Genomic DNA, 13,683 nt, shown 5'->3' with positions numbered 1-13,683 from the left:
AGAGAAAGAGAGAGAGAGAGGAACTCTGTGTTTTGCGACCAAATCCTGCAGCGTGCAGCAGTCCCACACCTCATCTGCATATTAAACTGGCCCTGTGGCTGCCTTCCCTCTCAGAGGGTCAACCTGCATTGTTTCTGTTGGTTTAGACAGAGCGCTGCTTTGCAAAACAAGGGCATCAGATATGTCTCACTGTGTTTTTATCTCCAAGATTCTGTTGATGTGTGAGCGCGAGCATTTCGTACCGCCGCTATTTTAACAGCCTGTTCCTGCGTTTCATTTCACATTGACCGGGCTTTTGTCTTTGCCCCTGGACATTCCTGCATTAATGATACATACATGAATTAATCACGCAGCAAGGCAAACAGCAGCATACACCACAATGATGCAAAAAAGAGAGAAGCCGTTGGGTCATGCGATTTCCACCAGGGCTTGTTTTGTCGCCGCAGCATCCATGACAATTAGAAGATCGGCAGTGGTTTGTGCAGCAGACGTGCACCAGTGAGCAGCAACAATATGAGGTTCTGCCAGAGACTCTTTTCCCCAAAAACGAATGCTAATAATAATACTGTTGCCAGCGGCAAATCCGGAGGGCTAAGCAAAAGCACATCAAGCAAAGCACACAGGTAATTCTGGGACTTGTCCGGCCAGGGAGCAATTTGTATATGATTGGACAAAGAACTGCAGAGACACGGCCAATGTCCTGTTTGTATATTTACTGCTGACTTTGTGGCAGCCAAAATGTGAGTGCTCCTGACAGCTGCATAAATCTTAAAGCTGTTTACACACTATTACAAAAACACCTTTCAGCCTTTTTCACTGTATTGTATTTAGAAAATCAGTGTCGGCAAACATTACACGTATATAACAATACGTGCTTATAATTGAGATTCAGAGCTGATCTTTGGTGTTGAACATGTGACGTGTTCTGTGCAACAGTAACACCCTGAATCCTACTGTATGTAGGTTTCTGAATATTACTGTAGCTGCTTTCTGACATGCACTGAACTGCAAACATCCTCCTGAAATTATATTGAGGGGCTGTTTGTGAGAGCATTGTCTGTGGAACGTTTCTTGCCTGCCCCTTTTAAAATGTCTGGGAAATTCCAGAGTGAGGCCATGTGAGAATATATTTTACAAATTTTCCAGAAAAAAGAAAAGGATTAAAACAATGGAGACACCAATGTTGATGTGCTGTCACCTGCTCTACTCAGACACCAGCCATCTCCTGAATCTTCAGAATATTTTCTTGCTTTGTGAACTTGCCTGTCCCAAACACTCTCCATCCCTTCCTCATTTGTGAAAAAAGCCTAGACTCAATTTCCCTTTCCTTTTCTGGAGCTCAATTAAAAAAAATAAAAGGTTTTCAATTTAAAAAAAATGGAAATATTACATTAACAGTAGTGATAATATAATTCTCTCATTTAAAAAATAAAAGTAAGATATTATTTAAAAAAAACACAGTAAAGGCTCTTATATACTTCTACGTATCCGTTTCTCGGAGAGGGCTCAGCGGGAGACGAAGAGTCTTTTTGATTTTTACTTCTCCGACCACTGTACGTCGAATAAAATTCACCGCCAAACCCATAGGTGGCGCAACGGAAGACGAGCTCAGAGAAGCCTACCCCAATTATCGGAAGAAGAAGTCCACTTGTGTTTATATTTCTCTGTCAGCCTGCCTCCCACACACTGAACCATGGCAACTAACAGAACTAAATAAAGTGACACCCAGCGGGTCAAGATGCTGATGTTATCGTTTCTTAGTGCAGCGGTTCCCCGGTCTTTTTTCCGAACTGTGTTGCTGATTCCACAGCTTGAATCTGCTTGAGGCTACACAGAGCTAGCTAGCTCCCCTCCCAGCTAGCTTCAACCTCAGCTTCCACACACAGTCAGCAGGGACTCCCGACACTAACTACTAGAGATGAGCCGGATACTCGGCTGAAACGAGTATCCGGTACGGATAAAGCACTTTTGCCGAGTACGATTATAATACGAGTAATCGGAGTCATTATCTGTGCTCGGACTGAATGAAAATCCTCACACAGCGTCACAGCGCTCCTCCCATTCACACACGGCTCTGCTCACTCACTCACAGAACAGCTCTCTGTATCTCAGTCACTCAGGTTCACTGCGCATCGGGACTGTTCCATAGGCTCAGTCAAGGAAGCAGAAATGATTCGTTCATTTCCCGACTGGGTCTTCGGGTACGAGTCTTGATGAGTGAGATGCGAGGGACGTTCACTGTCTCCCGGAGAAATGAACACTGTGTGTTTTTTAGTATAGAAAGACGTGAATTATATTTGTTCACAAGTCATAATGACTGGTTTTGTTATTTTCACTTTACATTTACACTTACTTTACAGTAAAGTAAACCTCTATTAAACACAGTACAACATGACAGTTTGTATGGTTTGAAATTGTCATTTATTATCACACTGGCATTTAATTATCACGGCAAACAATTACACTGCACTAAACTTTAAGTGTTAATGTAAAGTGAAAATAACAAAACCAGTCTGTATGACTTGTGAACGAATATAATTCACGTCTTTCTATACTAAAAACATAGAGTGTTCATTTCTCCGGGAGACAGTGAACGTCCCTCGCATCTCACTTACACACACACTCACACACACACACACAAACACACACACACACACACACACACACACCTGGTGTTGAAATAAATTTAAAAAAAATAAAAATAAAAAAATCCTAAAAAAATTTCAAAGTTAAAAAAGAAAGTTATGTTGAACCAGCCCACTTCCGGGTTAAACCACACCCACTTCCGGGTTATGCCCCGCCCACCTCGAGTACGGATACGGATAATTCATATGGTTAACAGATACAGATACAGATACAGATAATGCTGTACTCGCTCATCCCTACTAACTACTACTATCCAGTGTTTGCTTCTAACCTGGCGGTATTATAGAAACAGTGTCATGATAAAAGTGGAATTAAAGTCGTGACGGCGGGTTCTTGCACTGTTACCACCGCAGTTAGCATGGTGGCTAGCCCGCTAGCTTAGCCTGCTAGCGCCGTTTTGAAAGCTCGTTCTAACCGTCTGTGACCGTACACACATGCCCTCAGTGCTCGAACGAGCCACCGTCAGCCGGACAACTCCACTGGCTCAACACACACGTCACATTAATCGTAGAATCGTAGTTGTGAATGTGTTTATTGTGAATCAGGAAGTTACAGGTCTGGAAATGACGTCGAACAGAAATGACGTCGTACGGAAATGACGATATACGGAAATGATGTCGTTCGCGGACCAATCACAGCCAAGACCTGTCCGCGGGCTCTCCGACACAACACGGAGAAGTTAGAAAAATCAGACGTGTGCGAAAAGCTGTCCGAAGCACTCGGAGAGGGCGTTTCGCGACGGATAGGGCGGTCTTATCTATCCGTTTTAAAAAATACGCTCAAGCATAAATTGGCCTTAAGATTTGTATTGACATTTTAGTATAAAATGTGCGCTGTTATAACTAATGTCAACTTCAGGGCTCAACAGTGCGGGCGTTTGATATCTGTTGAGTAAAGTAGCCCGTTCACCATCCCAGAAGACAAAATACTCTGTCACCATATGTTCATGAACAGTTTACACAAGGGAGAGTGTGACTTTAAAAGCAGCATGTAATCCTAGGATGCAACAGACAACACTGGAATATAAACATAATGAGTTTCCTAACCTGCCAAGTCTGTGAAGTCACACACAGGCTATGCCTAAGGTTTTTTACTCCACAATCAGTTATTTTATGGTAGTTACATTTTTTTTTTTTCAGAGATGCACAACCTTATCTCCCTCCATTCAATTTCAATTGTAAAACTGCTGCTGCCAATAACTTTAGATATCCTATATTTAACAATATAACTGTTTTTTATGTTAAGTTTTGACATGTATAAAACAATATAATGATTTTGTCTCATTATCAAAAATCATGTCAATTCTATTTTTGATATATCCCTGCTCAGGCTTCTTTCCGGAACTCTAGCAAGAACAGGACCGTCTCTTTGAGCCTCTCTTTAGATTGGATGACTTTTTTCTGAGTGACGCAGCCTGCCACGGTAGATTGGTGAAACTCACCGGTAAATGCAAATTGCAATGGTCAGTCAAGGCTGAAATGAACTGAACAGATGGTCAAATTTGGACTAAAACGCTCTGGCTGGATTTGATGCAGAACTTTACACCAGAGCCTTGGGCCTGGTTGCGGTGCAAAACTCTAAATCATCTGACAGTGTTGGGGTGAAAGTCTGCAATGCCGTAGTGTCCAGGCCTAACACTGGCGGAGCTCACTGCTCCTGCCTCCAGCTCTCTCTTCGGCTGGTAGACGGCTACTGTGCAAGTGTGTCCGGGCCGGCCAAGACGGTGAGTGTGGCCGCAGTATCCAAGATCATCCGGTAGATCAGGGAAGTGCAGTGATTGGATAGCTAAGAACAGTGCAACTTATAAAGCAGGAAACTCGAAAAGGGAAAGAGGAAGGGGATCCAAGGATTTGGTTGAAAAAGTCACTGATACAATAAACAACAAGAAACAAACATAGAGACTAATACAGCAGATTTCAGATAAACCGAATAAGTTGTGGATGCGGCTGCGCTGTGCTGCGGGCGTAGCTTAGGGCAGTAACAGTTTCATTGTGACATCACAATGTCATGAAGTCCTGACAGCTGGTTTAAAGCACAGTTTCAGAATATAGACTCTGTGGATTGAGCACTTTGAAAACTTTCACAGTATGTATATAGCACCTGGGACCTCATTATAAATAGAAACATAGAAGTCTCATTCCTACAATATGGGACCCTTATCTGCAAGACTTCATGTTTTGAGGGCCTCTTTAGCTGAAACAGCTGGTTGGGAAAGTGCAGCTACTCTCTCCACAGGAAATAATGTCGCTCCATGCAATGTCAAACCTTAGCTTTTGGTGTGAAAGAAGTTTTGATGTGCTATAACAAGGTCACACTACTTCTGTGTAATTGTTATTTCACAACCACTAGAGGGTGCTTGTACGGAAACAAAGACATCCAGTAGGTCATATAAACATTTTAATGTTTTGTCTGGTGAACGTTGTCTCGCTTATGATGAGACAGCTTCTTCCAGACACAATGAGGACTTGGCTGTCAAACAACTAAAATGTATTCCACTAAACTCAAACTTTATCCACGGGTTCCTTTGTTAACCTGCAGGCCTACAGACACAGTGGGCGAATGTTTTCAATATATGATCAGAATTTTGAGGATTGGTGGAAATTCACCCAAAATAGAAATCCTTTAATTTCAAGAGTTGAAACATCCGTGGTGAAGAAAAACCAAAATATGAAATTGGGTTAAATACATTAAATACATGTATTAAAAGCAAGTAAAAGCAGTGGAAAAGACAGAACATACATAAAGAAGGTGATGGAAAGAGAGACATTAACAGAATTATAAAAGCAAGATTAAGAAGACAGGACTTTGAATTATAAAATTATTCGAGCATTAAGAGCCTTTGTATACAAATAGCAATATTTTTAAATAAACTCTCAACAATGCACAATTGCCAGGACTGGAGTTATATGTTGCCTTTCAAACAGCTGCATTTTGGACCATTTGTTATCAGGTGGAGTTGCACCAGCAGTAAGCAAAAGAAAGCAGTTCTTGACAGTGACAAGACTCTAAATTATATCTTGATTTGAACTCGATCTTGATCGCAGTGCTCGAGGGATAATTTCAGTTCATTGTCATGCATTGTTATGTGGCTGGAACTTTATTTTTATTTTCTATCGTTCACAATGTCAAAGTACTTCACGATGTGTCTTTGAGTACTTTGAAAAACCGGGATCCATCTCAGAAAGTAGTTTGTCTGCCTCCTAATCACCATGGGTCAGAGGAGGACTCAGACGTTCTGGGAGGAAACAGAAAGCCAACTGCCAAGATTTACTGAGGACCAAAGAAAATCGAGTCAATGAGCTTCGTCGAGGCAAAAACAAGACTTTACCCTTAAAATGCCTCCTACTCAAGTAATGTATTAGGCAGAACTGCACAGACTGACAGCTACCTTGTTTGTAGTCACAGTGTGTACGGTGGCTTCAGAGAGATTACTGAAGCTCACTGTGTGTGCAATGAAGCCCTGAGTCAATAAGAGATGCAGGCTGAAGGCCAAAGGCTGAACCGGTGCATCAAGGGTGCCGCGTGTGTGTGTGAGTCTGCGTGCCTTTCTCAATTCCAGTTTTTTGACTGACAGCCTCTGGGTCCCTAGGCCTACTCTGCCTCTCCAAGTGAATTGATGCAGAGTTAGTTATGGGTGCCTTGTTAAAAGTATGTCAGGTTGACAACGTCAGTGTGATCATGGGAAATGTGACACGCGTGTCCCTTTAACTGGTCGCGATGGCCGCTGCTGGCAGCCGGCCTGTCAGCCTCCACTGGGAGCCTGGCAAGGTGACAGGAGGAGTGGATCTTTACCACTGTGAAGGAATAAATTGCATTTATTCGAGGTGAATGACCAACACACACACACACACACACACACAAATACAGATAGATGCATTTATCCCGGACAGGAGGAGCGGAGAGGGTTCTGATGAGGGGAGAGATAGTCAACTTGTGGCCGTGCAGGTCACTTCTATCTTGATTCTTTAAACACACTGACAGAAAGATGAATAAGAAGAGTGATGGTGGCAGGCACAGTTTGGCTTGGCAGTCCAATTCAGCCTGCCTGTGTGAGAGTGCACGGCGGGGCTATGGAGGATAGGAAATAAACCACAGCCAGTAAACGTTTGCACCTGGGTACTATTATCACCTGCAGCTCTCCAGTCGGCCAATGGCCAGACCAAAGAAAGAACAGAGAAGCAACTCACACAACTCCTTTGGAAGAGGTGGAAGTAAAAGGGCTGCAATGCCAGGGATCTGTCATAAAGACTGTACTGGAGATGCCTGAGGCTCTGTTGCTGTGATGTCTCTGTATGTGAGAAACTTTGTTTGCTGTACATACAGATTTATGACCCATAGTAGTTTTGTGCCTCTTTTCCACTTTTTTCCTTCCTTAAACCGTTTGTTTCTCCCATCTGATCCCATTTCCTCTCTCTGCCACTGCACAGCCTCACTGGCTTGTTGTTGCGATGGTGTGTTTGGTGAAGAAGCCTCTATTGATAGACCTCCTTGTATTTGTTTGATGTTCTAAAGCGTGCGACATAATCTTCAGACGCGTTTGCACTGATCCAAACCCCTCAGCCTTTCATGGAGTTTTCTAGTCTAAAGCATTTCAATTGCTTTTATAATTGAGTTTGTCTGCTGCCTCTCTGATTGCTTTGGATCTCTCTTGTGCTATCAAACAAGGCAATTACTGCCATGTCGCGTATTTTCACAAAAAATGTTTATTCGCACAAAAATTTGCATGTGACTTTTGAAAAATCTCCTTCCACTAGCCCGCATGCTCACAATGTCTCGCCTCACGATGCATCTATAGTCGGGAACTACCGGCTCAAAATAAAGGCAGCTATCAATAATTAATTAATGCGGGTTAATATGTTAACAAACTTATAGTGCTTGATAATTAGATGAGCCACAGTCGCTGATTCAGACTTAATTACCAAGCCACTGTCTGTTCTGTGGGGCTTTAATGAATAATTAAGAAGAAGCATGAATTATTTCTGATACCAAAGATCGACCAGAAATACATGCTTGTCCTCGATTATGGTGCTATCTTGTATAGATTGATTAGAAGTGTTTGATTGGGAAGAATAAGAGCCATTGGAAACAGCACTTGAAGGACGACTACAGTGAGTGAGTTCATAGATGTGCCGCGTGTCATAGATCACAGAGCAGTATTTGATGCATAATGGAAAGGAAAAAAAGCATTGAATTCAACACCTTCAAAAGCGCATGCAAAATACGAACACATGCACACAGAGTGTTATTTCACAGTGCTGAGGTTTATTTCACCCCCCCAACCCTGAGTATCTTCACAAAAGGTGTGTGTGTGTGTGTGTGTGTGTGTGTGTGTGTGTGGGTGTGGGTGTGGGTGTGGGTGTGTGTGTGTGTGTGTGTGTGTGTGTGTGTGTGTGTGTGTGTGCGTACCTACGTGGGTGGGTGGGCGGGAGTGTGAATTTGTCATCTGCATACACTGATTTATCCACTCTATATTTGCATATGCACACAATGTGATTAACTGCCATGCCTTATCTGTTTCACCTAGCTACTCCACGGCATGCATGCACACACGCTCGCACACGTTGACATCCTCGCAAATGCACACGTACGCACATGATCACATACAGACAGGATTGTCTGTTCTCGAGGAGAAATTATGAAAGGAAGTAGTAAAAACCACACAGCCAGCTGAAGAAACTGAAACGGTGTGTTATTCATTTTCACTTACAGTTGGACAGTCGCAGTTAGTGAACCCTCCCGGCTTTGCCCAGCTAATGTGGCCGACTTTATTTATAGCCAGACTTCCTCACAGGGGCCGGCTGTGCAGGTGAAACTGCCCATTTTTCTGCATTCACTTGTCGGTCACACAGAGTTACTTTGTACAGAAATACCGTAGGCTATAATCAGCTACAGCTAGCATAATTTAGATGCTGTAATAATATGTCAGTCCACAGCGTTAACACCCACTGAGTCTGGGGATATGTTCGAGTTGATTGAATGACTTATTCCTTAGGCTGTTGGCACTCTTAAACGTGTGTGTGTGTGCATGTGAAGGATTTCGCACATACATGCAACGTTCATACATGCTCACACAAACATAATGCTATCTCCCCCATCCATACATCCTTTAAATAGTTTTTCCTTTTGCGTATCATGTGGTTATTTTGCACTGAGGTGGCTGCTCCACACGCTGACAGGCAATGATTTGTGTGTTTTTGATACAATTTTACAATTCTTCTTGCTTTCATCCATTGAGGAAGCGGTTTCAGCAGCTTTGCTGTCAACATTTGAAGGGTGAAAGTACTCTAGTAGGGGGAACTTGAACAACACCAGGAAGCTGGCTCTTGAAGGCTCAGGTGTTAGCAGTCAGTGTGCGCTACACATACGCATCACATCCTCATGCTACTGTATACCAACAGAGCTGTCTGCTACTACTGCTGTATACAATACAAAAATCCACAGCTTATCTTATAATTAGTTGGTCTCACTTCTTCTCATTTCTCACTTTACACCTTTCCTCACCTCTCTCGGTGGATCCCAAGTGGCTCCTTCTCTTCGAATAGCTATAATCAACACTGATGCTTTTTTAGACACTTCTCTAAGGCAATAATGAGATAACATTCTGTTGCAATGCCACAGGGGGGCGTTATAACAGATATTCATTTGACAAGGACAGACAACAAAGAGATTGTTTGATTTAGAGTAACTGGCCTGTAATGGTTAATTGCAGCAATTCTTCATCATGTCCCTTTGTCTCATCACCACCTCGCTCCTCTTTCCCACCCTGCACTCTTTTTTTTATTTTCTCTTTGGCTGTGTTTTCGCCTCTTTCTGAGCTGAATGTGAATAGCATCCCTGCATCATCCTTTCCTTCACTCCTCTCCCCTCCATCTTCTTTTCCAAGGTCAATGCAACTCAGTCTAATTCACTTTTCTTTTATGATAAAATCCGGTCCCAACTATAGCCAAACGTCCATCCCCCTCTAGAGTTGAGATTTATCTCAATTACTTCTCCACTGGTGTGTCTGCCAGCTTCTAAACATGACTATCGCAGTGCCAGTTCCATCCAGGGGGAAACGGTAAATCTTTTGATGTCTGTGAGTGTCCATTGGCTATATGGAGGAGCCGTAGCATGCGACTATTAAAGCAGCGCACAGCTTTACTCACAACAGCAGGATATCCAGCCCCTGACAAGGAGAATGTGGACTAATCTGCCGCCTTTTCAATAAACATGGCAAAATACTCTTAAACAACACATAAGCTGGCGTAAATCCTTTTTCCAATGGAAAGCAATAATAGCAGTCGTTACCCGTTATTGTGTGCCTGTGTCGGGATGAATAAGTCAGTCGAGTCCTGTATTTATTGTTGATAGCAGATTGGCAGCTATTTAGAAGCTGCTTGTGTGGATATAAGACATGCAGATTCTGAGCATGGGTGTCAGAAAACCACAAACAAAAGGAAGAAAGAGAGAATAGAGAGAAAATTAGGATGGGAGTCAATGGAAGTGAGGCATAGGAGAAGAAAGACTAATATCCAGGGACAGAGAGGGAGAGAGAGAGCAGAAATCAGTATTGAGAGAGAGAGAGAGCCCTGGCTGCCTCATTGTGTCCTTGTGCAGGATTTATGAGCTCTAAGATCAGGGACAGGTTTAGGGTGCTGGGAGGAGGAATGGATGGGAAAGTGAAAGGAGAGTAGGAAGGATCCGAGGATGGCGCGAGAGCGGAGGAGAATGTGCTGAATTTCAGACCCAAGTAGGTTCGGACCGCGCTGGGGGTTGAGACGTCCCTCCTGCATAATGCTAGGTGACAGGAGGAGAAATGGCAAGGCCGAGAGGAACGCGAGAAAGAATAAAGAATGGGCAGAACAGAGGGAGCCGGTGCCCGGACATTACCGAAGGGTCAAAGGCCACTGATTTGATTTGCACTCGCAAGACACAGGGAGTGCGGCGAAAAAGAAAGCAAAGGACAAAAACGAGAAAAAAAACAAGGGAGAGAGGAAAGTAAGAGAGAAGAAGAAGAGGATCAAGTTAGAGAGGTTGGAGAGCAAGGGGAAGTCGGTAGAGGAGAGGAAGGGTGTTAGTTGGTGGCAGAGGTGTTGTGGGGCGGTGTAATCTGTCTGTGTCAGAGGGATGATGAAAGGGCCAGGAGGGAGTGCTCTGCAGTTCACCTTCTGGCCTCTGGAGGAAACACACTGACCCTGGCCCTCCCCCTGCCCACCTCTCCTCTCCACCTGCAAGATTTATGACTCCCAGGGTCGCCCCAGGGTTGCTCAGTTTGAGGACGTTTGCGAATGTGGTTGTGGTGTGTGGCGGCGCTCCAGGTTTGCATGTTCGTCCGTGCGGGCTTCTGTGCACATGTTGAATTTAACCACCTGTAAAGAAAGCCTTTGTATGTCAAAGAGGATGAGGCCCGTATTGCTTCCTGGTGAAAACGCGCAGCAGGGATTTCTATCCTGGGTTTAAGAGAGTGAGCGCAGACACATCCCCACATAATCCAGTGTGACAGAGTTTGAAAGGAGAACGACTGACAGAATTAGAAGAAAAAACAAGGGAAATGGGGCAGGATGAGTGAATGAGAGAGGAGTAGATGGAACCATATCTTGTCCATTTCCATTATGATGTGCTGGCACTTCAGCGTGATCATATCTCTGAATCTTTTTCATAACTATATTTCTTTCTCTAATGTGGGTCTTGTCGGGAAGGAAGCCAGACCTGCTCTATCTAGAATTAAAATTCAGTCAACCAACAGAAATTTAATGAACAACATTTATGTTTCAGGCTTCTCCACTGGTTTCCTCTCTTTCATTTTATGAATCTTTTTATTATGGGCTGTTGTTTAAAAAAAAAAAAAAACACCAATCAAAAATTTGAAGATGTGACCTTGGGGTCTAGGATATTGCAATATTCCTTTTTTGCTTAAGTGAATGTTTTTTTTTGGCTCTCATTCACCGTATTTTGGATCTATTACCCACAGCTTTATTACTTTGGTTCACTCGCACCTAATCTACCTGTTTCTCAGCACAAAAGCTATAACACACCCAACTGCACACGACCCTCTGAGAAACAATTGGCAGCCAAACAAAGTAAGCTACTAGTTAGTGGAGCATTTAACCTTTGAAAGAGCAAGATATTTCCCTCAGGACCAGGAGGAGCAAAAAAAAGAGTGAAAGCAAAGTGAATTTTGGGCTTTTCCACCATGCAATTGTGAGTCATGTCGTATTTTATGGTGTCTTTTGTTGCAGATTGTATTTTATTGCAGCCTTCAGTTCTTTGATTGATTGATGCTTGGTTGGATATAAGAAGGCTTTATCTCCATTAAGTCCCTTGAGGCATGCTTGAGATAAAGGGACACACAAAACCAGTTAGCTGTTTAATGTCTAGGCTGATCGGTGTGCAATTTAGTTTATGGTTTATCATTAAGTCGTGGAAAGTTATACATAAAGTTGCTGTGACGTAATAATAGACCATAAACAAAATGCATTTTAAATGGCGCCGTCGTGAGCCCACAGGCATCGGAGGTGGCAGGTAGGAATACTGAAATATGGCTTATTGTCACAGATGCTAAGAGGGAGCATCAAGTTGGATTGCCAGCATGCAGTATGAGAGGTGAGGGCTGAGCCGTGGAATATTATTGCTGAGGAGTTGAGTCGAAGGGCTTTTCTCTGTATGGAGATGAGGTGGGGATGAAGGTCGCTCCTCATCCATAACAGATGATTCATCGTCTGCCCTGACCTTTAATACCTTTACTCCCCGACTCTTCTGCTCACCGTCTGCAGCAGAGCGTCCACTGCAAGGAGAGTTCAAGTGTACTCCGTTCATAGCAGCAAAAAAAACCTTCGCAAGGTATTTGTTCACTCGGCTGTGCAAATAGAGACAGGAGTATATGCACATGCACATCCATGAAAGCACATTTATAATGTACATTTACACAAGCGTCAAATGTCAAAAGTTCACTGCGGCACCCTGCTCACATCTAATGTGACAAATAACTTCTTCCTCCAGTTGCATTGTTCTAATCCCTTTAGTGGGCTCTGGAATGGAAATATAATTACATTTCTGTGGTGCAGTGCCTTTGATAAGACAGCCGCTCGCTGAGCTGAATGTCTAACTGAGTTGGATGCCTCTCCGAAGCCCTCTCCTCTTTCCACTCTACTTCTCTCCCTACTCACTCCTCTCCACTTCTTCTCCTCCTCTTCTCTTCTCAGTCTCTTTTTCGCCTTTTTTTTTATATTTTGTTCTCTTACCCCCCACTCCTACTCTCTGTCATCTCAAAAAGCTCATTCTGCCTCTCTCACTCTCCCCCGGCCAGGTATTGCAGTGGATAAAAGAGGCGTTGTCTACTTCGTCGACGGCACCACCATTCAGAAGATTAATGAGAGGGGTTTGCTCTCCACTGTGATTGGCTCGAATGGACTGATGTCGACGCAGCCGCTAAGCTGTGATGCACGCATGGACATCAGCCAGGTAAGCTAATAATGCAGCTGACACTGGTGGGACATTAAAGTCACATTTTTGCACTGAATTTTTTTTTTATCTTCTACATTTAAGTGTTGCTAGAACAATTCATTATTATTATTTTTATTCATTTTTTTATTTAGTTATTTAATCAAAAAGAAGACAGGTCACAAATGAAGTATGTTTTGTTGTGTCGCACTCAGGGATAGTTGTGTAAATCTAAATCACCTGGCCTCTTCTAAAGAAACCCCTGACTTTGTTAAGGTGTGTGTTTCCAGGAGAGAGAGAGCACACAAAAAGACCAAAGAGAGCCACTGCACAGATTTGATCAGCCAGTCTTCAGATCACACTGCTGACTTATATCAGCCCTATTAGAGCAGAGGATGAATTATAGATGAACCAGCGGCTCTATAGAGGGATCTCTGCCCACACATCGGGATGGAAGCACCGGTGTATGCGTGTGAATGTGAATATGTGTGTTCCGCTCAGGAGAATTCCCAGCGGTGCTCTTCTGCATCTTTAAAGGGACCCAGGTTACCTCATAGTTCCTCTCTTGTTGTTAGTTATTGGACAACCCAGGGCAGCTGATCGCGTCTAATCGCAGTC

At 43.4% G+C, this 13,683-nt stretch overlaps 1 protein-coding gene across 1 annotated transcript in view; it reads left to right on the top strand.

Annotated features, from left to right (window-relative positions):
• The window catches only part of tenm1 (teneurin transmembrane protein 1), a 165,317-nt gene that overhangs the window by 123,697 nt on the left and 27,937 nt on the right, over positions 1-13,683 (top strand). The window contains exon 22 of the mRNA XM_061079393.1: positions 12,932-13,086. Within this exon, the coding sequence (XP_060935376.1) occupies positions 12,932-13,086 (155 nt within the window). The remainder of the gene's footprint in view (positions 1-12,931; positions 13,087-13,683) is intronic.

Source organism: Limanda limanda, chromosome 10 (genome assembly GCF_963576545.1).
Source record: "Limanda limanda chromosome 10, fLimLim1.1, whole genome shotgun sequence".
NCBI lineage: Eukaryota > Metazoa > Chordata > Actinopteri > Pleuronectiformes > Pleuronectidae > Limanda > Limanda limanda.
The sequence above is the reverse complement of the archived record's forward strand: the minus strand, read 5'-3'. Positions and strand labels throughout refer to the sequence as shown.